Source organism: Dermochelys coriacea, chromosome 6, assembly GCF_009764565.3.
Source record: "Dermochelys coriacea isolate rDerCor1 chromosome 6, rDerCor1.pri.v4, whole genome shotgun sequence".
Lineage (NCBI taxonomy): Eukaryota > Metazoa > Chordata > Testudines > Dermochelyidae > Dermochelys > Dermochelys coriacea.
This window is the reverse complement of record NC_050073.1, coordinates 35699771-35723723: the sequence shown is the minus strand read 5'-3', so window position 1 is coordinate 35723723 and position 23953 is coordinate 35699771. Positions and strand designations below refer to the sequence as shown.

Sequence of the window (23953 nt, the reverse complement as noted above, 5' to 3'; positions counted from 1 at the left end):
GGTGACTTTCTCCTGTAACAAGCAAGACTTAGGTTTTAGTTTCAGGTCTGGTCACTTGCTCCAAGATAGGGTGAAGATATTGAGAAAGTTGTATATTGGATCTCACAGCAGCCCTATTGTGTCATGTTCTACTGTAAGCACTGGAGATAGGGGACCAGACCCATAAAGAGACTCTTGATCAATTCAGATCTCTTGTTGATTATACAGCCCAATTCTGAACTGTTAATGCATACTCTAAAATGGCCAATGCCTCTTAAGTTTGTGAAATGTGTACTTGGGGAATGAAAAGGTGTATGCCCAGGTCCAGCCCTGAGGGGTTTTTATTAGCTGAGTTATGAACCATTCACCTCAGGAAATAACGGGAAAGTTGTAGAATTTACAGCAGCCCTAATAGAAACAATAATGAATCGGAGAAATATACTGATCCAATAATTCTCATTTCTTTATTACAGGGAAATCTCAAATAATCAAAGGGCAGCAAGCAGCAGCGTAATCTCAGTACAGACTGCTAGGCAGATTTCCTGTGTAAGAGATATACAGCTATCCCCACAGTCACCATGCACTGCCATGTTGCTACTTCAAGGACACAAAATAAAAATGGAGAAAACTTACTTTCTGGCATTTTGCATCTTCGAAAAATCTCCATGAGTTCATCCACTTGCACAAAAGGGCCCTGTTATTGGAGAAGAATTTTGATGACTGACTAGGAAATACTTTCACAGTACTGGAAGCATTAAGTAGCACAGTAAATATAATTCATTCATTAAAGCACTCTACTGCAGTGTATGTACCAGTTGTGAAGCCTGTGGAATATTAAATTATTGAAACAAACCTGAAAACACACAGGTGGTGGGAGGAGCTTCATTAAAACTACAGCAGCTGGTGGGACTGGAAATACACCACCTGGCACAGGATGCAAACCTGGAGCTATTGAGGAAAAGAACAGTATAAATTAAATGTGAATGGCAGAGTAATTCAAGCTTTAGAGCTCCTCTATCTGACACAAATGAATAATTGGCAGAAGTAAATTTTGTCATTATCTTCAGCTATCTGAATCCTATAAAACAACCTACAGCATTTTAGCCCTGAGGCTTCTGCTAGCTGTAACAGATTCTGCAACCCTTTCTCATGCTAACCTTAGTCTGGCCTCTGTTCAGCAAAGACTTGCGTCTATCCCAATCCAGCAAAGCACTTAAGAACCAAGTTAACTTTAGATGTGCGTAAATTCTTTTCAAGTCCCAATGGGATTTAAGCAGATGCCTAAAGTTAAGTTGGTACTTTTCTGAACAGGGGCCTTCATGAGTATCCCCATTAAATTCAATGGATGGCTTGATGTGAGTTAGGGGGGCAGTAACGGGCCCCTGAACGAAGTCTCCAACCTTAACATGACTAAACTCTTGACTTACGTGCTAAATGTCTTGGCTGAAATGGAATCATCTGCTGCGTGTCTGGTTTTGGGTATTCAGGTTTTCTGTCCACTTCATCTTTTAGAACAGGCACTATAGAAGGAGCCACCACAGGGTCTGGAATTATGGCTGCTAACTTGGCACGTGAGACATCCTGAAAATGTAAATTAGAGAGCACTGAACCGGGGAATTTAGTAATTTCATGTTTTAATTTACACAAAGCAATATCATAGTAGGAATTAATGATAGAATGACAATCTCAGCTACACTTTTTCTAATGCTTTCTGAAGACATTTGTTCAATCTATTCAAACTTGGGTGCCTTAGGAGGTTCCTAGATCCTATATTTAGATTATGACTTATATGTATTACAGTTGTGCCTTGAGGCCTCAGTTGAGATCAGGCTCCATTGTTCTAGGCAAAGTACAACAACTTAGGGCTTGTCTAAATATAAGTTGTATCAGCTTAACTTAAATGGGTTTAAAAACAGTTAAACTGATCAAAATCACTGTGTGGACACACTTCTATATGTGTTTAAACCTGACTTATCGTTCATCTTGCATCTGCAAAACATTTTCTCTCATCTCATTTGTGGAAAGAGCTGAACCATTTTAGCTAAAACTTCACAAAAAAACAAAAACCAAAGTCAGCATGAGGCCTGCGCCCAGCATTGGAAATTTCAGCTCAGCAGAAATTTAGCAAAATTATAAGATACTGAAAACAGTATCCTAAAATGGAAAATTTTAAGCAACTTTAATTAAGGCATTGCTACTTGCACCATCTAAAACGTGGTTGTGTCGTATATTGTGTGTATTTATAAACATTTTATATTTTAATAATGTGTGGGGGTTTTTTTGTTTAATGTACAAGTCCACTAACTCAAAGCCTGAACACCAGCCCTGCTTCTACCAACCACAATTTGTGATTGATGTTTAGGCCCAGTCCTCCATATGTGAGCAGTTCACTTGAAGCCAATAAGCCAGTTCTCATAAGGAGTACTCACATGAAGCAGGCTCGCATGATCAGGTTCTTTATGAACAATTTTGGAAAACAACAAGTGACTCTGAAGCACCTTTCTGAGAGATGTGATTCCAGTGTCCTTTCTCTTAGCAAAAGTGGGAAACAAAACAAACTTTCCAGCAAACAAACTCTTATGCTCTCACACTTGTTTACCTATTTCACATTGAACACAAAAACCTTCTAGTCTTATCCCTCAATTATTGTTTTTTCAAAACTTTACATATCGCAAAAAATTAAAACATCAGAAAAAAATACATCCAGGAAAAACTAAACTAGTGGTTAAAACATTCCTAGAGCTTAACAGACATGAGAACTGCCAGTATCACAGATCAGATACAAGCACTTGACGCACTCTATTAAATCGTGACCAACATGCCTGAGGCTCTCAGCACTAACAGAAGTATGGTTATTAAATAAAGGCAGTGTCAAATCCACCTAGGACAGGACAGGCAGATTCTCTCAGTCCTCCTGCTTAATATCATGTTCAGCCCATCAAAGTCAATGGGAGTTTTGCTACTGACTGAACAGCAATTGGGCTCATTGCTCCAATAGTTGTCTTTTTGAAGTTTTTTTAGCAGAGGAATGCCCGCTCTTAAATGCCCATTGACTTCAGCAGGAATTTTGCTTGAGTAAGCAGCTCAGAATTAAGCCTGCACTGAGGATTTGGGTACAGGGCCAAAGGCATTACTGCACCAACTTTTCATTGATAGGAGGCAAAAAATGAAATACTAATTTAGGCAGAGTTGTATCCATTAGTCATGTTCTCTCCCCCCCGATAGTTAATGCCTGGCACTCAAAGAGCCAGCAGCCTGGGACCTCTTGAAGTTTTCATTTTGCCACCCAATAACTTTGCAAGTGAAGGACTGAACAGAAAAACCTGGAATTAATGTAGTTCATAGCCTAACTTGGAGTTAAATCAGGGATGAATTAGACCCGATGTTTTTAACTCCATTCTAGATCAGATCTGGGCCCAGCTAAAACAATTAAAAATTAAAAGGAGTCTATGGAAATAACAGCCCAATCTTGCTTTATTTGAAACTCAGTGACAAAACTTCCACTGGGGGCAGGATCAGGCTAAAAAATAAGAATAAAACCCTAATAAAAAATGTACCCGTTTTTATTTTTTCTTGTCTGTTAAGGAAAACTTTAAGATGAGGTGAGACAGTGTTACAGGATTGCACCAGATCTCAAAAGAACAATCACAAGATTAAATTTTCTCAGCTACCTACCTTGTAACCAAGAGCTTTAAGTTCACTTGCAGAGCAAGGGTACAAATCCATGAACTTGTACCTATCTACCAGCAGAGCTGTCTCTTTACCCTCATATTCTTCCTTGAAGGCTGTAAACCTCCGTTTTTCCACTTTAAGTATACTAGCTAGATCACCAATGTTACTTTCAAAAGCTAAAAACCGGGCCCAGATTTCTCTGCAAAAGAAAAAAGATATAGGGAATGAATGATTTTTGTGGGGAAAGCTATGCTGAATCCCTCCTACTTGTAAAGATACACAAGATGACAAATTTGTATTTGGAAAGCATTTGAAGAAATTATTTCTTCAAGTATATATTTTATGTGCATGTATAATAGGTAACACTAATACCATGCTCCTAATAATCTCTCTCATTTTTATAACATCTTTCCCTCCGATAGACCTTACAGCATTTTACAAACTATAGACAACCAACACCACGGCAGTAGCGTGGAGGGCAGCGAGAGAGAGAGAGAGAGAGAGAGAGCACCCAATGCCCCGTGTTCTGCACAATGGAAAATCCCACATATCTTGGTAAGAAGGAATCTGAGCACGTATATCTGGGCTTAATTCAACTTTCATTTGAGCTTCACAGCCCACCTTTGAGGAGAATTTGGCTTCTAAACTCTATACCTCAGCTTTCCTTTCTTTGAAATGTGGATAAAAATTCTTCTTTCTCAGAGGATCAGAAGCAACAAACTGGGGCATGAGTGAGCAGAGCAGTGGAACATTTGACTATGATGCATAGGTCTTGTAATGTAAGGCTTGTGGACATTTCCCTGTGGGGAGCACCAGGGTTTATAGTTTTGTTGGAAGAACTGTGTTTAATAGAGGAGATGGTGGAAGCATGGCTGACAGGGTTAGGGACCAGATGGGAAAGGGCTGCAAGCTCATCTATTATCCTTTTGCATTGTAGTTGTTTCTCTGCTTTTTGTACTCCTTGGAAATTCCGTCTCCCATCAGTTCCCATCTCACCTTCTCTCATGGGCTTGCATTCCCCACAATTTTTCCCTTCCTTTCCCAAAATGGCAGGGAACAATATTGTGATCAGCAGTACCATCGGCTAAAGAAAGTGTTGTATATTTACAGTGCAGGAGGTTTTTGTGCTATGTTCTCACCAATGCTGTGCTGAGCAGCTTCTGTAGTCCAAGGGGTGAATTCTATGCCCTTTCCTTTAGGTGGGATTATGAGGGAGAGTATACCTGCAGCAATTCTTCTAGTTAATTTGTGACATCTAAGTTTTAAAGGAGGGGTTTCAAGGATAGAAAAACAAAATAATTTGACAAACTTACCCAGATTTCTCAGGTGGGAGGCTTCCTGATGTTAAAACACGTTCAAACAAAACTCTTGTATTATTGTCCTCTAAAAAAATAAAAACATATAACAATTAAAAAGTATAAACATTAAATCCACTTCTAAATCTGTTTCTATTCAGAGAAATGTGTCTTTAAAGTGAAAAATAAAAGCTCGTTCCAACGATATGATACTCTGACTTTATTTTCAATAAATAGGATTCAATAAACCTAAATACACAGCTACGGCTGTATCAATATGCAAATCAATCCTCTTGCGGTGGTATCAGGAAATGCAAAAGTCTCCTGCATGTACCTCTCAATATTTTATAGGTACTTACTGTGGCGGAAACTGTAACATACGAATAGTGTATTGTGATCTGGTTATTGGGTTTTTCACGGTATGAGTATGTTGGCTTAGTTTAATACCAGGCTGTTGGAAAAACAAGCAGGAAACAGGACAATGGCTCGAGATAACCCATCCATCTGCCCAGCAAGGTACAATGCAGGAGCTCTTTGCTTTGACGGTCTCTCTATGACTGCCTGCAGGCAGCAAGGTCCAAGTCTGAACTCAGGAGAACTAAACTAGTTTTAAAAGGACACCCCATCAAACGGGGAAAACGACTGACAGTCAGACCAAGAGGTTCAGGCGTGGCTAGAGTCTCTGTAGAGATGGCACGCCTCTAGGTAAGAAAGAGATGCATATAGACCTACTGTTTTAGAATCCTTTTTCTCTTATGCTATGCTTTATTCTTATTGTTAAAATCAAACAATACTTTGGTTTGAAAAAGGTTGTCTGATCACTGTTTGCACCACTGGCCACAGACTCCTGAAGGGAAGAAACTTCAGGTACTGAACCCACTTGGTCTTGCTGGAATAAGCATGATTGATTGCAGGGCACTGTAGCCCAGACCCTGGGCCAAGAGTTGGATTCCACCCCAAAAGAGGTAAAGACTCAAGGCCTGATAGCTGAAGGGGTGCAATTTGAGACCAGCAAGGGGTCAGGGTGTAGATAGTCCAGTAACCGTGACACCCACCACCACCTATTACTGTGATACTATCCTGTCCTGCTGGTGAAGTTCCAGCTGATACTGCGTGTAATAGTGCAGAGTAAATTCTTATCTATTCATTTGATTTCCCAAAAATCCCTCTATGCCAGCCAGATAGTCACAACAACAAAAAAGGGGGAGCTATTTTCAAAAATATTTAGCATGAAGCTCTTTAGCACTAATATTACCTTTGTTCAGAAAAATCTCTTAAGTGAGCAGGCTCAGCCAGGCAACTCTGTTCACTGGTATGTGATGTCACAAAGCCTTTGCTTTTTTCCCCTCTCTACATCTGCTCTTATGAGAATTTAAACAAATATCCATTTTCTCAGAGGGATGTTAGGGAACTGGATTTTTGTACAAATGTCCCCTTGTTTCAAGTGTGCCCCCTCTTCAAAATCTCTCAAAGAGATAAAATAAATGAAGCGTGCCAATTGAGCTATTAGATAATAACTAAGGGTTACATTGTATCATTTAAATGCCAGTGTAGGGAAAGGAAAGTAGTGCAAGCATAGGCCCAAATGGGCCAGTATGTGTGGATGGATAAGCAACATCACCCACAGCTATGGAAGCCGCTCCATGTGAGCTCAGGAGTTTGGGGATCTGATGAATCTTTAGAAAGCATGGCTGGGCAGGGAAAGAGACTAGGGAGTTAGGACAAGCCACTCTCCCTACTCTTCTCTGAATCTGTGAAACACCACAGCAGCTACACACACAGCCTTGACTGCAACCCCATACCTTTGCTTCAGATAGCTCCAATTTCTTGTCTGTTCCATTAATTCCCACACTAATGAGTCCTGCAGTGGCACTGCCCTGCTGCTAGCCCCACAACGGTGACACTGCATATACGCCCTCTCCCCTTGCACATGTATGGCTTTGTATCCTTGGAGCACTGTATGCCCCTCCTATCAATGGCCTTTGACAGCCATAGCCCCCTGCTAAGTAAAGACCAACTCTAAGTTGTCAGTTAATTCACAATACTAATTTGAATTTTGCTTTTCCCATCAACTGTTGGGGAATGAGTTTTATTTGTACTTGTGAAAGGTCAGAAAACCCTGGAAGCAGAATTCCGCAGTCACTACAGGAAAGGATCAATCCATCACTGTTGTTGAGTCTGGAGACAGACTTTTTAACCCGCTATGAATCTTTGTGCCCAAGGAGTTAGATTTGCCTAGTATGTTTTCCATTATCAATTACAGATGCAGTGAAACTGCCACAGTGCAAAGTACTTAAGGACTTGGAAAGCCCACTCTGTATAGTGATGAGACAATATGGGATCTCAATGTCACTTCATTTCTGGATCTTCACTGTGCAGAAAATGGCACAAAATCACAGAGGTTTTGTGAAGAAGATTATTGCCCTGTAGGAAAGAATTCAAACCAGTATGCAAACAACTTGGACTGAAGCCAAACTCTGATAGTGAAGGTTAATGTTTCATTAGTAGCCCTCCCAGTTCCCAGAGCCTACCATTAAGGTGAGACAAATAGTCAATGTATGCCAGTACATATTCTGGAATGTCTCCATATTTCTTCAGCCCCAACTCAAAAATCTTGAAGGCCACTGACTTGTCCTGGAAATGTTAAAATAGCGTTATTAGCTTCAAAAAGCAGCACAACTATTAACACTTCATTAATCCCAAAGAGTATGTCTGAGTTTACCTTACTACAGTAATACTCCATCAAAGCTGCCGTAACATAGACATGATGGCGAGTCCGGGCATCCTCTCTCGCTTTCTTGAATATCATTCTTCCAGATTTGATGCCTTCTGCCCGCCTTGCAAATTTCATATACTGTATATATACCTAAAATATACATGATGATTTCTTCAATACACAAGATGGTATGCAAAATATAAAAGTATTAAGATATGAAAAAGAACCTTTGGGCATATCTAGAATCTGCTCCAGTCACAAAATATAATAATTCATAATAGAAACAACACTTTCAGACAAGGTAGCAACTACGAGGCATCATCATGGAATATATATTGCACCATAGCTTTAATCGACCTATTTATTTTTGACACAAGGCCTGTATAAAATTACAAGGATAATCAATATTAAAATTCTTGAGGCAGGAGAGGTGGGTATGAATTTACACAGGCTATTGCCTTCAGAGAATTACAATTATACATAAGTTATTTGCTGTTTCTAAAAATGGCAAGCATCTTATAGGGATAACAGAGCACATACAGAAGGCCATAAGACCCATACCTGAAGATGTACGCTAAAAGTCTGTTCCAACATTTACTAGTGGGTAACGGGATCTGAAATGCCATTCATTCTGTCCTATTAAACTTATAATTTTGACGTTTGGTCAAGCAAATAGCAAGTATATAGTAATTAATTGGCTGATCTATGGTGTGTATTCTCTGTGGACTTGAGTCTCCTTTCACTTATTCTGGGTTAAATGAGGAATAACAGCATTGATTCAACTGAAAAACTGGAGAGAGAGAGAGTATCAGGCTCTGGGAGTTTCACAGAGATGCACTCGTACTTGAAGCTGCATTGCGATCTAGTAAACAGAGACCAGGACTGGAGTTAGGAGACCTGATTTTTGACTCTGCCATTGCCCTGCTGTATGACCTTGGACTTATCATTTTACCTCTCTGCGCCTCTGTTCCCTTCCCACCCTGTCTTGTCTATTCATAATATAAGCTCTTCAGGACAGGAACTCTATGTACAATGCTAGTACAATGGGCACTATTGTAATACAAATAGTAATAATACAACTGTCTTTTTTTCCCTCCTTAAAGTGTCAGTGTAGTACTAATCTTTGGTATTTATGCAGTGTCCTTCATCCCAAATCATAAACTTTAAACATAAAGCACCACTGCATTGCATCATCCACTGGGATAGAGAGTGGCAATCAATGGTGCAAAGCACACAGTTATGGCAAGAGGAAATGAAATTTTGGTCAAGTCAACAAAGCAAATGCCTATTCTTATGAAGCATGTCACGGGATCTTCAAAAGTCCATTCGAATGGATATGGCTTGCTGTAGGTTTTTAAGGACACAGAGAGTAAAATGCATGGTACCTAATTTATCTACCTTGGAAGACTAAAGGGCAGAGTTGTTGACCCTGCTGGAATTTGAAACTGTGGTTTCCAAGAGTCTCCATATTCTCAACCTAATGCTTAGTCCACTAGTCATCCACTCAAGCTATTAACTGATTAGAACTCTACCCATTCTTTGGATGTACTGAGATCAATATGACTGGAAATGTGTAAAAACTAAAACTGAATACTAGAGAATCATCTTACCAAAGTGGGATCAATATCTTCAATAGCCAAGAGCCGGTTATATATGCTGTGCACCTTCTCATACTTCATTCGACTCTGAGGAAATAAAATAAAATTAAAAAATTGCTAACATGCTTCATAATACTAGATAAGCTGAAGTTCCTGGAAGTCTCTCTCTGCCACTGTCTGCCTCTACCTACTTGTTTGAAAAATAATAATTAAATAATTAAGTAGAAAGCTGAATATTTCTAACATTTTTGGAATTAATAATATAGAAATATTTTTCCATTATATTACTTTAGCCTAGAAAGTATCAATGTAGGCTGAGAAGTTTGGCAGAATTAATATTCTGTTTATATAGTACTTTTCAAGCAGATGAGATTTTGGAGAAAAGACATCTTGTCCCACTGGAGTTTGAGTCAATACTGAAATCTTTATGCTCACCTCTTCATAGTCTGCATATGCAAAGTACAGAAGCATGTTCTTCTTTAGTAAAGTGCTGATCGCTCTTTCATAAATATTAGCAGCCTCATCACTGAACAGTTTAGCATTGTTCATGTCCTATGATAAACAAACATTGTAACAAAATTATTTAATACTCATGACACTGAAGACAAAATTAATATCTGATCTGGCAGGCACTTGTGCACATGATTTTATTTATGCGAGTAGTCCTACTGAATTCAAATGGAGTATTCACGTGCTCATGTACATAAACGTTTGAAAGGTCAGCATTAGAATGCTACTATATGTATCAACCATAAAAATCTAACATTTAAACTACTTAAAATATTTAATGCCAACATTATAATTGCATTTCATAACTCAGTCTCTTAAGTGCAATTATTTTTCATTTTTGATATTTTGGAATACTATTCAGAATTCTAAAATCTACACATCGTTTGAAATGCTAAAAATGTGTTTTCCCCGTTGGCCGTATCCATTCCCTTACCCCTTTCTCAGCTAGCAGCTTACTGGATTGCTCAAGATACTGTGCAGCCTCGTACCAGATATCTGGATGATGCCCGAGGACCAACAGGCACTGCTCATAAGCAAACATAACTAGGGAGAAAAAGTCAAAGTTGTAAATATTCCTAGCAAAAGAATCTGTATGACTGTATTTTAGTAAATTACACTGGTTAACTAAATTACAAATGTATCAAACACAGAAGTATCAGATAATACAGTAGATCCTACTAATACCCAATGTGGCTTGAGGACAGCCTGCCTCTCTTCGGGACACTACCCAGTTGTAGTCAGTGGACATACTGATGCAAGATCCCCTCAGTATAACAGAGAGGGGGTGACTGGAAAAGTCTTCTGCATATGGGCCTGTGACCTCCCATCATGGTCTGAAATAGCCTATATTTGCAAAATTTCCAGGCCTGCTATAAGGCATTTGCAGCCTGGCCTTTGAAGAGAGTTAAGGCAGCTTGAAGTACTGACAGAAGTGTTGCAGTGTTATTTGTATGTAGAGTCGGAATTGGGATTAATGAAGAAAAAACATGATTTGACCAACTTTAGACATAGCACCTTAACATTGACAATGTTAAGAATACTTTACTTCTGCAGCTGAAGGTCACTCCCAATTCTCAGCAATGATTCAAAACATGCTGCAGAGTATCTATGTCTGATTCTGATAGCTAATCATGTTACCTCTTTTTGTTATGAGAGTTTGGTCTTCTGTGCGCAATGGATTACTCTTTTCCCACTGGATATATTTCTTCCACATGTCAACCTGCTGAGCCTCTTGGGGAGTATTCTGTGGGGGGACGGAGGGAGCATTGCGATCCAGACCTTTCATAACAGTCTCATATTCCTGAAGAAGAGGTAGATAATGTTTTAATTTGTAGAGAGAAACAGACATCATGAAAGTGACTGCTCACAGGTATTTTGTGCTATGAAAATATCAGTTCTATCAGCCTACCAAACAAGTAGCTGTACTTGAAAATCTTAACTAGGCTTAATGTTTTCTGGCTTTTATGGAATTAAACAATGTAAAAATGAAGCGAACAGGAGTCTGTACCTTGGCCACACGTCTAGCATTCATATAATCTCTACTCCGATCTTCAATCATTTTTTTAGCTAAGTGAATATTGATTCCCTGGGGAGAAAAATAAACAGCAATTGAAAATACATTATTTTACAAAAACATACAAACTACTGGATTTTATTTCAGAGAGAGGAAGGGCCCTGTAAAACAATTTAAGAATGTTCAACAGAAGTCTTTTAAAAGGTATGGACATCAAAAAACAACAAATATCTCCAAATAAATGTATGATAAGCGGCCAAGTTAGGGAACAAATGCGATGATGTAAACAATCTGTGTTTGACAATTTCTTTTTGCTCCCAAAACTCTTTAGTCATTTATATCACAAAATATTTTTGATTTTTTTACTTCTAACACACACATGCCCTAAGTGATGTTTGACTGTGCAGGAAGGATTCAGAGACTTAAGACTTCTAAAACATAAGAATAAACTTTACATACAAATTATGGGACATAAGACTGAAATTTTGTCTTGCCCGAAATAATGATCAGTCCACAGTCAGTCACAATTCCTTCCCTCATTACCCCTTGTCCTTTACCAAGTGAAGCTCAGCTCTGTTGTCCAGCACATTGCAGAGATCAGAGCCAAGGCATTGGCCACTCCCATCCGTCCTTGCTCATCTATGAGGGGTTAAGAGTAACAGCTCCACAAAATCTGCTCTGTCCCATTAATACAGTCTGGGTACTCAAGTAGATGAGTAGGCTTTGTACACACTTATTCCCCTAGGTGGGCACATAGGACAAGTTAAAATCATGCCCCTTAAATAAATATTATATAATTTATATATATAATTTTAAATTTCTGAGAAAGATAATCATATTCTTTAAAATCATCGTGCTGTTCATTTAAAATGGAATGAAACTCCCTCGGTATTTGCTACTTCAGATGCCTTACACATCAGACTAAGGGCATAAACTGGACTAGATCTTGCAAATTTTACTCTCTCCTGCAATTTGTTGAATGCCATAAATTCCTACTGAATTCAGGCCTTAAGGGAACTCTGTGGGGATATTGCACCTACTGAGTACAGATCAAATAAGACCCTAAAAACCAGCACACTTAGATGTTCAAAAGGCTCACGTTTTTCTTGACTCTTCACAATGGATATCAATATTAAAAAAAAAAAATTGCTATTAACTCTCTCCAATACAGCAGACGGAAAATGCATGACACTATGTAACTTAAAACATCACAACAAACTATATGAAAAGGGAAAAATTCTCTAAGTTTATCCGAAGAAATAGTCTGTAAGTGAAGAAATACAAAGAAACAAATTATCACCCTGTAAAATTCTTGCATGGATGCACAAAGAGTGCATTGGACTACCTTTTATCTGTTTGCACACATATATAGGGTGGACACAATTCTCGGACCAACTTTTAGTAGTTTTTAAGACAGGATTTTCTAAAAAAAACCCTGAAATCACAAACAATTTTATTTTCTCAGTTACCTCTTCATATTTGTTATAATCTCTCCAGAGTTGTTCAATGTTGATCATCGGGTTCACACAACCTCGCTGGTAAACCCTACGAACAGCTGTTATCCTCTGGTTTTCTGCATAAGATCCAACTGCCTCTCTAATAGTGAAGTGAGACATTAACATGTCAGTAATTAAAACACTATAACTTATATAAAACATTAAAATTGCATGAATTAACTTTTAAAAGAACTTACACGCCTTTCAAAAAATTGATGTAATCCACCCAGATCTATGTAAAAAAAAAAAAAACAGAAAAAAATCAAATCAAGAAGCACTTAGTACAGTAATCAGAAATAACTAGTTAGATAATAAAACATACCTGGTATGACATGATTTCCATGCCGATTTTATCCAGAGCAAAGTCATATGCCTGAGCCATTTTTTCTCTGAAAAAACGCCACAATATTGAAAACATTCAGAGCTGGCACTAGGTTTATAAATTTTAATAAATAGTATTTAATTTAAAAAATCTTTTAGCAACAAATTCTAAATATATATTTAAGTAAAAAAGACTAGTGCTGTAAAATAGGTGTTTGGTTTCCTTAAATTCCTGGCATTCTGTATTCAGACAATTACCACAAGCAAGGAAGTTAAAAGGAAAACTGTAGCTGGCCTAGTGCACTGATGGCAGTACATAATGCTCTCCTGTGCCTGGGGCTCTCTCTTCTTAGATGACTGGAGCTCACACATGCCATGTGCACCAGGAATAGAGGAGATAAGGCCAGTTGCTCTATAAATATTCCTTGCTGACTGATTTACTTAGTGGCAATACCTGAAAGAGATTAGGAATCCCTGAGAAAAACAACAAAAAGCGGTTAAGAACTAAAAGGAGTGGTTTACAATTAAAAAAATTGAATGGACCTGGTTTTACTTTGAAATGCTCTTCTTCCCCTCCCTCCATAAAAATTGCTTCTTTTTAATAATCTAAAGAGTCCATGGAAAATTTTTTTTTTCAATCTTTAAACCATCAACCTCTTGCTGCCCCTGCTCTCTGCCAAAAACTAATTTTTCTCCCTTAATTATTTTATTAATTATTATTTATTATTAATTATTTTCTCCTTTAATAATTAAACTCTCCCTTTTTCCATCTTCCCACCTCCCTTTTCACCCCCTTCCCCACACATTTTGCCACTGAAAAAAGGGTTAGGGAACAATAAGACAAAAGGAAGGGGGAGAACAACTACCCCCAAAAATGTGATTTTTCATATTTTTTATTGATATTTTTGAATTAAATTCTGATTTTCTTCATGAAATTTATTTACCATTTTTAACAGCACTAGTAATGAGTATGTATAGATTTGCTAAATAACTGTGGAGAGAACATGACAACAACCTACAGCTACTAAAAGCGTAAACATTAAGGCCATGTCTACAATACAAGCGCTACAGCAGCACAGCTATGCTGCTGTAGCGCCATAGTGTAGACACTTCTTGCTGCATCAGAAGGAGTTTTTCCATTGGTATACTAATCCACCTCTCCAAGCAGCAGTAGCAGGGTCAAGAGAAGTATTCTGCAGTAATCTAGCCACATCTATATCCGGGTTTAAATCAGCTTAATTTCGGTGCTTGGGGGTGTGAATTTTTCACACCTCTAAGTGCTACAGCTATGTCGATCTAACTTGTAAGTGTAGGCCAGGCCTTCGGATGGAGAGGAATTTAGCGCAGTACGCTGGAGTATAAGCAGGAGAAATGGGATGAAATTAAGGAAAGAAAAGTTTAAAATGAATATCCAAAAATTCTTCCCGACACCACGATGTATTAAGTTCTAGAATAGTCTTCCCAGGCCTTGTCTAAACTAGAATTCTTCAATTGTTCCCACCTTGAATATTGTATCTTGATTAAAGCTAACACTTGAGCTGTATTACTGGACCATCAATCCTGGTCCCATTGATCAGAAAGTTTAAAATTAGATTAGACCAGGCAAAAGATAAATGCATCCGATGAAGTGAGCTGTAGCTCACGAAAGCTTATGCTCTAATAAATTTGTTAGTCTCTAAGGTGCCACAAGTACTCCTTTTCTTTTTGCAAAAGATAATGTATGATAGGGAACAATCCCTCATTAACAGGCAAATGGACAGGACAATTTACTTCTCTAACTTCTCTGGTTGTCTCAAGGAAGCAACTTTATCTGCTATTTTATATGGGAGCATGAGCATGGCAACTGCCTACCAGAAAGAATCAAGAGAAAATGTTTTTGGAACAGAGAGCAGGAGATATCTTATAGACCCATTATGATAAGCTCTCCATGTTCAGAGCCAGGTTTGTCAAGACAAAACCCCTGTTCAATGCCTTGTAAAGAAAAAGAGAACCACCATCAAAACTAAATAAGAATTTGGAACAAACTATTTTTACTTACTTGTAACTGGGTAGCTTTCCCTTGGTTTCACGTACATACGAAAGGTAACACTTCCACAAATCTATGTGTAGCACTTTCATAAGGCATCTTTGAAACAACTGTTAATATATGGAGAAAACGTGATCAAGAATCCAAGAACAGAAATTAGGTTTTTATATTATTTCTTTGAGCACCTCAATTAAAACCTTCTCTGTTATTCTGAGCTGAAATGTATTGGAAAGAATACCTAAAATACCCACTGATTTGGTAAGATTATCTTCATGTTAGGTAGTGAGAACTGGAGAGGTATAAAATGCAGGACAATTGTTCTGGTGACCCCACTGTTTACAGTGTGTTGACAGCAATAAAACCCACTTTAGTGATCATACTTCTAAGTTATCCTTGGATAAACTGGATAAAAAAAAAAGAATGACTCAGATAAAATATTCAATGCAAGCTGCAGTTCTTTCCAATCTAGTACCCCAGCCTAATGAGACGATACTTGGTCTCCTTATAAATATATATTTCATATGTAAGGTCCTAAGAATTTTGTGTTTTAAAAACCAAAATCTTAAAAATTACATAAAGTATAGAATTTATTATTGGACTCACCTTTTCTACTTTGTCATAATTTTTTGCTTTAATCTGTAGGGAAGCAGAAAAGAATAAGTAAGTTGGAAAAATCCTATTTTTAAAGGTAAAAGTAAATTTTGTATATGCAGTAATGAAATGGTTTCAATTGTCCATGTTTAGAGAAATAATGAGTCCTAGACCACTGCTTTAGCCACTAGGCCACATTGCCTCCCTATATTTCAACACAACATATCTCTGCAAAATTATTATTCATTGTACAAGAAGCCTCTATTTTTCTTGGCTATTTCTGTTTTTAGGGCCAAGTCTTAGTTTTATTGTAGTCAAATGGAGGTTTACTTCATTGACTTCCAACAGGACCAGAATTTCGGCCTTAATGAGCATTCTTACTGACAGCTTTAAGTAAATTTGTTGCCTCTCATGACACTGATGAGCATGTGGTAGGATAATTAAAACAGATTTTAAGGCTCCAGATTTTAAGGGTAGGTTGAGCTATGTTCAGGTCCACAGACTAGAAGACCTAACCACACAGGTACATATGGGCTAAATTTGCATAAATATGCCAAGGTGTATTAGCAGTCACTCCTTAAAGTAGAAGGGAGAAAGTCTGCAAATATAAAGTTCCATCTGTGCTAGAAAAAAATATGCTTGCAGTAAAAAAAGGATCCTTAAACCAAAAGGAATGGAAATTATTTAGCTTGAAAAGCTATAAGAGTAAAGTACTCTGCTCCTGAATTTCAGGCTTAGCCATAGTCAGCATCTTGATTCTCTTTGATGTTTTAAGGCTACTGCCCATATAGGTTTATGAAATGTATATATCATTATATCCTCATTTAATTAACGCTTTCTCATATAGCAGTGCATATTTCAGACCTTTCTCTCTCATTTGATTTGTAATATTCTTCACAGCTCTTGTTTATTTATAGCCATTAAGCCTTATGGAAGAAGTTCATACTTTAATGGAAAATTTGCAAAGATCCTATTTGCATTCTTTTATTTTGTAACAGGAGAGAAAAGTGCTGGAATATTTAAAATCTAACGAAAAAAGAAACAGTTTGCACGGTAAATCCTATTGCTCTTGTTTTTTCAGTGCTTTCAAAATTTTTACCCTTTAGCTATGGAGTCACAGGATAAAGCTCTTGGCCTTTTCTCATTCTCCATGAGGAGGTAGGAATCCATGAGGACACAGTGAGCAAGGTCTGTTTTAATGTAGATGTGTTTTCATTATTATTTTAAAACACTAGGAAGAGAGGTTTTAAAAGAGCTTGTAGAAGGAGCGCCTTCTAGCTTTGCAGAAGGCCTCCAATAAATATTTCTATTTATACACTCTGCTACCTCCCATTCGTTAGCTTCCACAAACAGGGAAACAGGGATTTTGGATCAAGTATTGAAGGAAATATTATTTTGGGTTCTAAACTTTTAACAGCTGCATCAGAGGTTCTATTTACTCTTGCAATTCATCTGAATCATTCCCTCTTGCTGAATCCTCCTCTAAGCAGAGCCCTAGTTTCCATTTATTCTCCCTAGCCTTGGAAAAGTTCTGTTCATATTTTTATTCATATTTAGTGGCCAGTAGTACTTCAGGGACAGCCTTTACCCAGAAGGTAACTTTGCCTTTGTTTGCCCACTTATTTGCAGGGAATAATTTCTTTTGCAAATGGGACAAGAGACAGAAGTTGGACTAAAATACTTCCTCCTCCATGTTGGTATAGGGACCCTAATACAGATACTGTCTCGCAATATTCCTGTTCCTTTGATGGCTTCCTGCATTCCCCAGTGACCCGATTCCCAGCCCCTTCATTCCTGAATATTTGGAAATAAATTCAGGAACAAAGAGAGTAATTTAAACTCTGAGAATTCAAAACATGAAAGAAATATTACAGAGGAAATTAAGAAAAGCCTGTGGACCTGATTCTGCACTGCCTTGAACCCTATGCAGTCATTTACCCTGTGCAGTGAATGTAAACATTAGAACACGAGTATTTACAATCACTTTGCACAGTCATAAATGACTCCACAAAGTCCCCATTAGTGGAAAATTAAACCCTACCATTCCCCAAGAGTATGCTTTTTTACACACAAAGAGCACAATATATACAGTACATCTCCCTTTCTACACCTCTATAAAGGATTGTGCATTATGATGCATCCAATAACCATGTAATAAAAAAGCAGCTGGCCTCAGAAGAAGGCATTTCCTGCTCTGACAGGCAATTTAATATTTAACAAAAGAAAATTTTTAAGTAGAGCATCCCTGCTGTCCCAGGATACTGTGATAAGAGGCATCAGCTTTGCATACCTCCACGTATGGAGTACCTATCTACTTCCACTTCTCACTGCTTCTTAATATAATTGGAACATTACGATGTTTGCATAACTTCTCTTAAAAATGTTTATCATGACACCTTACAATTATTTTAACAAAAGTCTCTCATGGGATGCAAACTTTCATGAAGGGTTTGATTCTATCCTATTTTTTTAACCGAGGATGAAGGGGCGTAACCGTCAATAGCTTTAAAATTCTCCATTGTTTGTAAGGTCTTGGAAGCCTGAAAAGGACATCTTTATGAATTGGGTCTAATCTTACAAAGTGCTGCTCATCTCTAGGAAGTGAAGAGTGCCCTCAACTTTCATTAAAGACAATTGGAGGTGAGAGCTCTCAGCATCTCCAAGGAGGTCTTACAGGCTCATGTCCCTTGTCCTCTTCCATTGGGCTAACAGTGAATTTTGCAAAAAGAAAAGGAGTACTTGTGGCACCTTAGAGACTAACAAATTTATTAGAGCATACGCTTTCGTGAGCTACAGCTCACTTCATCGGATGCACGAAAGCTTATGCTCTAATAAATTTGTTAGTCTCTAAGGTGCCACAAGTACTCCTTTTCTTTTTGCGAATACAGACTAACACGGCTGCTACTCTGAAACCAGTGATTTTTGACTCTTATTTCTAATGCTAGAGAAGCCCCTGGGCCTTGGTTCTATTTACTTCTACTTATTAATGTAGAATCTTCATCAAGATCAGCAGAAGTAAGGCAATTCTTAGAGCTGAGCATATGAATTAACTTTTGCCCCTATTCCCCACACAAAAGAGGGCCCAAAGCATTTTTTTCTTCTAAATCCCACAAGGGATCTAAAAATTGAAACGTATATTAAAAAAATAAGTAACTCCTAACGTAGTTCATCCTTTGGTCACTGACTAATCAGAAATAAACACTAGTGTATGACTAGCCTGATTTTCTGCATGAGCAAAACAATATAGGCAGCAAGGGAAATTCAAGACAGATGCTGGTCAGCTGGATTCTGCCACCTGTGGAGAGCCATGGAAAGACTGTTTTGCAGGTCATCTGTGACTTACATTGTCAACCAGAATAACCAGTCATAGCTGAAGGAACAGTGGGGGCAGTCTGTATATGTATCTGCCATGATCAAGGCAAGAGCCCCAACCTGCAACCCCCTATTCACATGACTCCTACATTCAGTATGAAGGGGGTGGGCCTAGGGCTGATCTCAGCAACTGTGCTTTGGTAGCTTATTAATGCTACAGTAGCAGGTTATGGGGCATTATGCCTGTTGCTTGGTAACAGCCAAAAGCAGACCAATAACATCCCAAGGCCCAATTTTTGACCCAAAGTACTTGAACACCCCTTTAAAAATATTTTTGAAAAGATAAAGGCAATACAAAGTTAGATTGTGCAAATTTATTCTGTTATGCAAGTGTTACTGCTGTATGAAGGACCAAGGGAGCGCTCCACTATACGAGTTACAGCTGGTCACAGGAAGGCTGCCCCTATGACTGACTAATATTCAGAGTTCAGTGTAATGTGAATACATCAGCAGAGCTGACAATTTTAGAAGAAAGCTACTCCTGTGTATTTCAGACCCATGCAGATTATATGGGGGAAAAAAAAAAAAAAATCAGTCCTTGGCTGAATCCTACCCCCCACTAAACCAATGTGAGTTTTGGCATTGATTGCAGTGGGATCAGGCTTTCAACTCCCCCTTTTAAAAAAACCTCAACTCTGTTTTTAATAAGTAATTGAGATGCTGCAACTGAATTCTTTCCTTAGGAAAAAAAATACCTGCCCCCATTACACTGGTTATCAGTTTATTAGACCTTTAATACTGGATTGCTGTAACTGATTATAAAAAGCATAATAGGCACCGGAGACTGCCCTCTTCTGCCTCAGTCAGCTTGCTTTGCGCCACTGGAAAGGTATAGAGGGGGAATGGCCACATCATCTGTGCTGAAGCTTCCCTAATATGGTGCAGTCGCCACAGATACTAGAGATGCCATAGCCTGTTCCACACCCCCCCTTACAGTTCTTGGCTTCAGGGCTATGTTAAGATTGTGGGACAGGACATAGCCAGAGCACACCTCACTCTAGCTATCCCAAGCAGGCACAGTCTAGAGCATGACATAGGCTGTTCTAAACGTTGTCAAGCTAGGGATGACATAAAACCAACCTCAAGGTCAGGGAGTCAAAACCAACTCTCTGATCGCTTCCCGCAGGCTATACTTAGAGGAGACTGGGTGCAGGAGAGAATCCAGATCTAATTTACTGTATGAAAAAATTTACATGCTCACGGAGTCTAAAAACAATCAACATAAAAGGTAAGACAAGTTTGTCACATTTTGGACCAGACCATACAAACCTAAAACCCTTTCTTTAAAATGTTTTCTACCTCTATAAATATTTTTAAAATAGAGGCAGCCCATTTTGCTTCAAGCAGCAGTGGTTTTCAAGTTTACAGCATGAGAATCCAACCGCTCCAATATTTATTTGTATTGCAAGATATTTTTTTTTTAAATCTGGGTGCTACTGAGAATGACAAACATGAGTAAAAGTGTGATAAAATCCATTTAGAAGAAAAAGTATTTTTAGAGTATACCAAAAACTTATGATTTTTCCTCAGTAGGAATATTAAATTAAAAAAGAAAATCAACTACACTTTTAGTACCTGATTCTAACCTCACATCTACCTTACACCAGTCTAACTATACTGAATTTCATCAGAGTTGCTTCTGATTTACAAAGCAGAGAGATAAAAAGCAGACCCGTTGGAATGTATTAACTATTAGTGGATTCTGAGTCTATTTTCATGTCCAGGCTAACGGATGAAATCTTTTAAAAATACATAAAATTAAGCTATTGCCAAATTATTTCTGAGACATTTGCATCTAGCCACCATCTTGCTGAACAAGGATCGATGTGCAAGGACACCTAATATTTACAATTCTCAGAGACAGATTTAGGAGGTGATGTGTAGGCAAACTGAAATTCACTTATACCCACAGCTACCATATAAAGGACTGAGTTGGTGGGTAAGTTAACATGCTGAAGAGCCTAAAGAATTAAAGTAAGGAGAAGGGTCTACTTTCACTTCCACCTGTTTACATCCTTTTTCATGCTTTTCTTAATACCTGTCCATTTTCTTACGCCTCAGGACAAGTCAGACTATTTTGAATTCTCAGATTCTTCAGTGGACCAAAATACAAAGGGAGGGGTAAGAAGGGGTCTGATTCTAATAGGAGACTGATTTGATGCAACAGTTGTTGGGAGGGAGGCAGGGCAGAAGATTTTAAATTGCAGTTTCTCTAACTTTGACCCTTAACATTTAAACAATAAGCGTTCTTGGATGCAGCTGACACTGTAGACTATTTCATTTTTGATACCTGCAATCTTATTTTAATCAAGATAATACTCAGGTTAAATTGAAATTAAAAATCTGAGATCTGTTCCTCTACTGCAGCTGTGATGCAGTGGGTTATATGAAACTATTAAAATAGGATTATATTTGGATATTAATATTTAACACTTTTCAAATATTCACAAAATTAATTCTCACATCACTTTTATGAACTATATATTACCTCTATTTTACTGATAGGGAAATAGAGGTAAAGAACTTAGGTGATTTGACCATGGACACAGGAATCTACAATGATAAAGTTAGGTTTGGAATTTTAGGAATTATTGATATAATATTTCCTTTATTTTTATCCTTAAAAAAAAAACCCTGCAAATTAAGCTAATCCCAGCTTTGTTACCACGTGTGTCCATAATTTTTATCCTTGTCCTCCCTTCGTTACCTTCAATTGTTGTGTCTTGTCTTAATCCAGATCATAAACTCTTCAGAACAGGGAATGTCACTTTGTATTTCTACAGTTTTCAGAACTACAGAACCCCAATCTGACTGGTGCATTTGAGTGCTTCTGTAATAATAAATAATAGAGGAGTTCCTAGCTCTTAGTTCTGTGATCAGACCATCCATTATAATAGAAGATTAGTTTCAGCTCTGTATTTCATACATCCAATCATAAGTAATTCTTATTGTCCAGCTGAATTGTTACAAAATAAATGTATTATACTGTAAGAACAAGAAGCTCACAGTAATCATTTTACAATGACAGGGACAAATTTTGCCCTAATATGTGTTTGCGCAACTCCTACCACAAAATCAATGGCCAAATTTAGCCCATATATTATGATACTGTAGTGATGAATTTTAATTGGCTTCTAAAAGAGGTTATTTATAGTATGCACAGGATAAGTTCTTACATTATGTTACCTATAGAATTAAACCTCAAGGCTTAGCAACCGTCAACAATTCTGAACAGAAGCATGAAGGATTTTGGTTGTTTTTAAAACAGGTTTTCAGTGTTCCATTTTCCATACAATAGGACAGTAAGGCTTGTCTATACTGGAAACTGAATGACAAAACTTTTGTCCTTCAGGGGTGTGAAAAAACACCCCCCCCAACCAAGAGTTCGGCCAATGAAAAGTGCCGGTGCGAACAGTGCTTTGTCAGCAGGCGCACTTTCCTGCTGACAAAGCTACCCCTGCTCGTTGGGGTTGGAAGTGTTTTCCTCGGTGCAAGAGCTCTCTCCTGCCGACAAACAGTGGCTACACTGTGCGCCTTTTAGCAGCACAGCTATAGCAGCACAGCTGGGGTGCTAAAAGGTGCATAGTGTAGACAAAGCCTAAGAGTACAGCATCTGACCCTTAAGGAAGAAAACTTCCTCAACCCCATCACCTCTTCCCTATTCATGACAACTCCTTACTGCCTCTCCAGTATGAGACCTCTCCTATTTCTCTAGCCCCCTGTTCCTGCCATGATTGCTGTATAAGATAGCCCCAAATTTTCCCAAGCAGAAAGTCTAATTCTCCCAACTCCACTTTCTTTAGCTCATCTCCCTGCATGTGGTTGTTCTGACATCCATGTCAAAAAAATTTGGTCCCTGCACCACCATCCGCCCCACTCAGCTTGTGCTGCTGCTAGGTGTATCCTGCGCCATGATGCTTTATGGGATGAAATGGCAGAGTGAATATGGAAAAGGGGGGGGGGGGGGAGGAGGAAGGTGGTAGTCCCAAACAGACCTTGTCTTCCAGTGGCCACAAACCATCCCATCACTCTAAAAGAGTAACCCCAATTAACAGAGGTGAGCGGAGAATCTTGAAAGTTAGAGACTAGCTGGTTTCCTAATGGCTAATTTAAATATTGTATAGTGCCACAGCAGCAATACTATCCTGAAGTCAATTTTGTTATTGACTAAGTTCACAGTGACAGATGTCTAATATGTCTGAAGAAATGTTGTTCCTGCCCAATGAAGTTACTGCAAAACATACTGCATACAAAATGCCTTTTTTTTTTTTTTTTTAATATACCACATACCAACATGATTCAGTATGTGATTCTATATGTGGTGTACACACGAATTTTTAAACTAAGTATTTATTTGAATGAGCTGTAATTGCAGGTCACAATTTTTCTTTATTCAAGAACAATTAAGAATTCCATGTTAAAACTCAAAATTCATGCAATTTATAGGTGAGAATTTAAATATACAAAAATCAGAAGATTTAAAAAGTTACCATTCCCAAAAGAAAATAACCTGGCTACACTGAATTCATCCACACATTCAATACATTTTTCGGTCTCATCTAACTCGTGTATTTTTCATTGAGAAAAACTAAGTTCTTTGGGGCAGGAATTGTCTTTTTACTGCTAACTGTATATTGCCTAGCACAGCATTTCTCAAACTGGGGTCCGTGGACCCCTGGAGATCCACGAGGGTACTTCAGGGGGTCTGCTAACCCCACTGATCAACTCAACTCCTCTCCCTTCCTCCCAGCATCTCCTGCATGCCGCTGAACAGCTGTTCCCCAGCCTGCAGGAAGTACTGGATAGGTGGCGGAGGAGTGAGGATGGGGCATACTCAGGGGAGGAAAGAGGAGGGGCAGGGTTG

At 38.3% G+C, this 23953-nt stretch overlaps 1 protein-coding gene across 1 annotated transcript in view; it reads right to left on the bottom strand.

Annotated features, from left to right (window-relative positions):
* The window catches only part of CSTF3 (cleavage stimulation factor subunit 3), a 71820-nt gene that overhangs the window by 1419 nt on the left and 46448 nt on the right, over nucleotides 1–23953 (bottom strand). The window contains exons 4-20 of the mRNA XM_038404372.2: nucleotides 15730–15762; nucleotides 15139–15236; nucleotides 13102–13168; nucleotides 12977–13011; nucleotides 12753–12879; nucleotides 11278–11355; nucleotides 10908–11070; nucleotides 10204–10313; nucleotides 9696–9812; nucleotides 9273–9347; nucleotides 7669–7812; nucleotides 7478–7580; nucleotides 4965–5034; nucleotides 3655–3850; nucleotides 1407–1560; nucleotides 833–927; nucleotides 613–673 (exon numbers count right to left, since the gene is read on the bottom strand). Of these exons, the coding sequence (XP_038260300.1) occupies nucleotides 613–673; nucleotides 833–927; nucleotides 1407–1560; nucleotides 3655–3850; nucleotides 4965–5034; nucleotides 7478–7580; nucleotides 7669–7812; nucleotides 9273–9347; nucleotides 9696–9812; nucleotides 10204–10313; nucleotides 10908–11070; nucleotides 11278–11355; nucleotides 12753–12879; nucleotides 12977–13011; nucleotides 13102–13168; nucleotides 15139–15236; nucleotides 15730–15762 (1726 nt within the window). The remainder of the gene's footprint in view (nucleotides 1–612; nucleotides 674–832; nucleotides 928–1406; nucleotides 1561–3654; nucleotides 3851–4964; nucleotides 5035–7477; nucleotides 7581–7668; nucleotides 7813–9272; nucleotides 9348–9695; nucleotides 9813–10203; nucleotides 10314–10907; nucleotides 11071–11277; nucleotides 11356–12752; nucleotides 12880–12976; nucleotides 13012–13101; nucleotides 13169–15138; nucleotides 15237–15729; nucleotides 15763–23953) is intronic.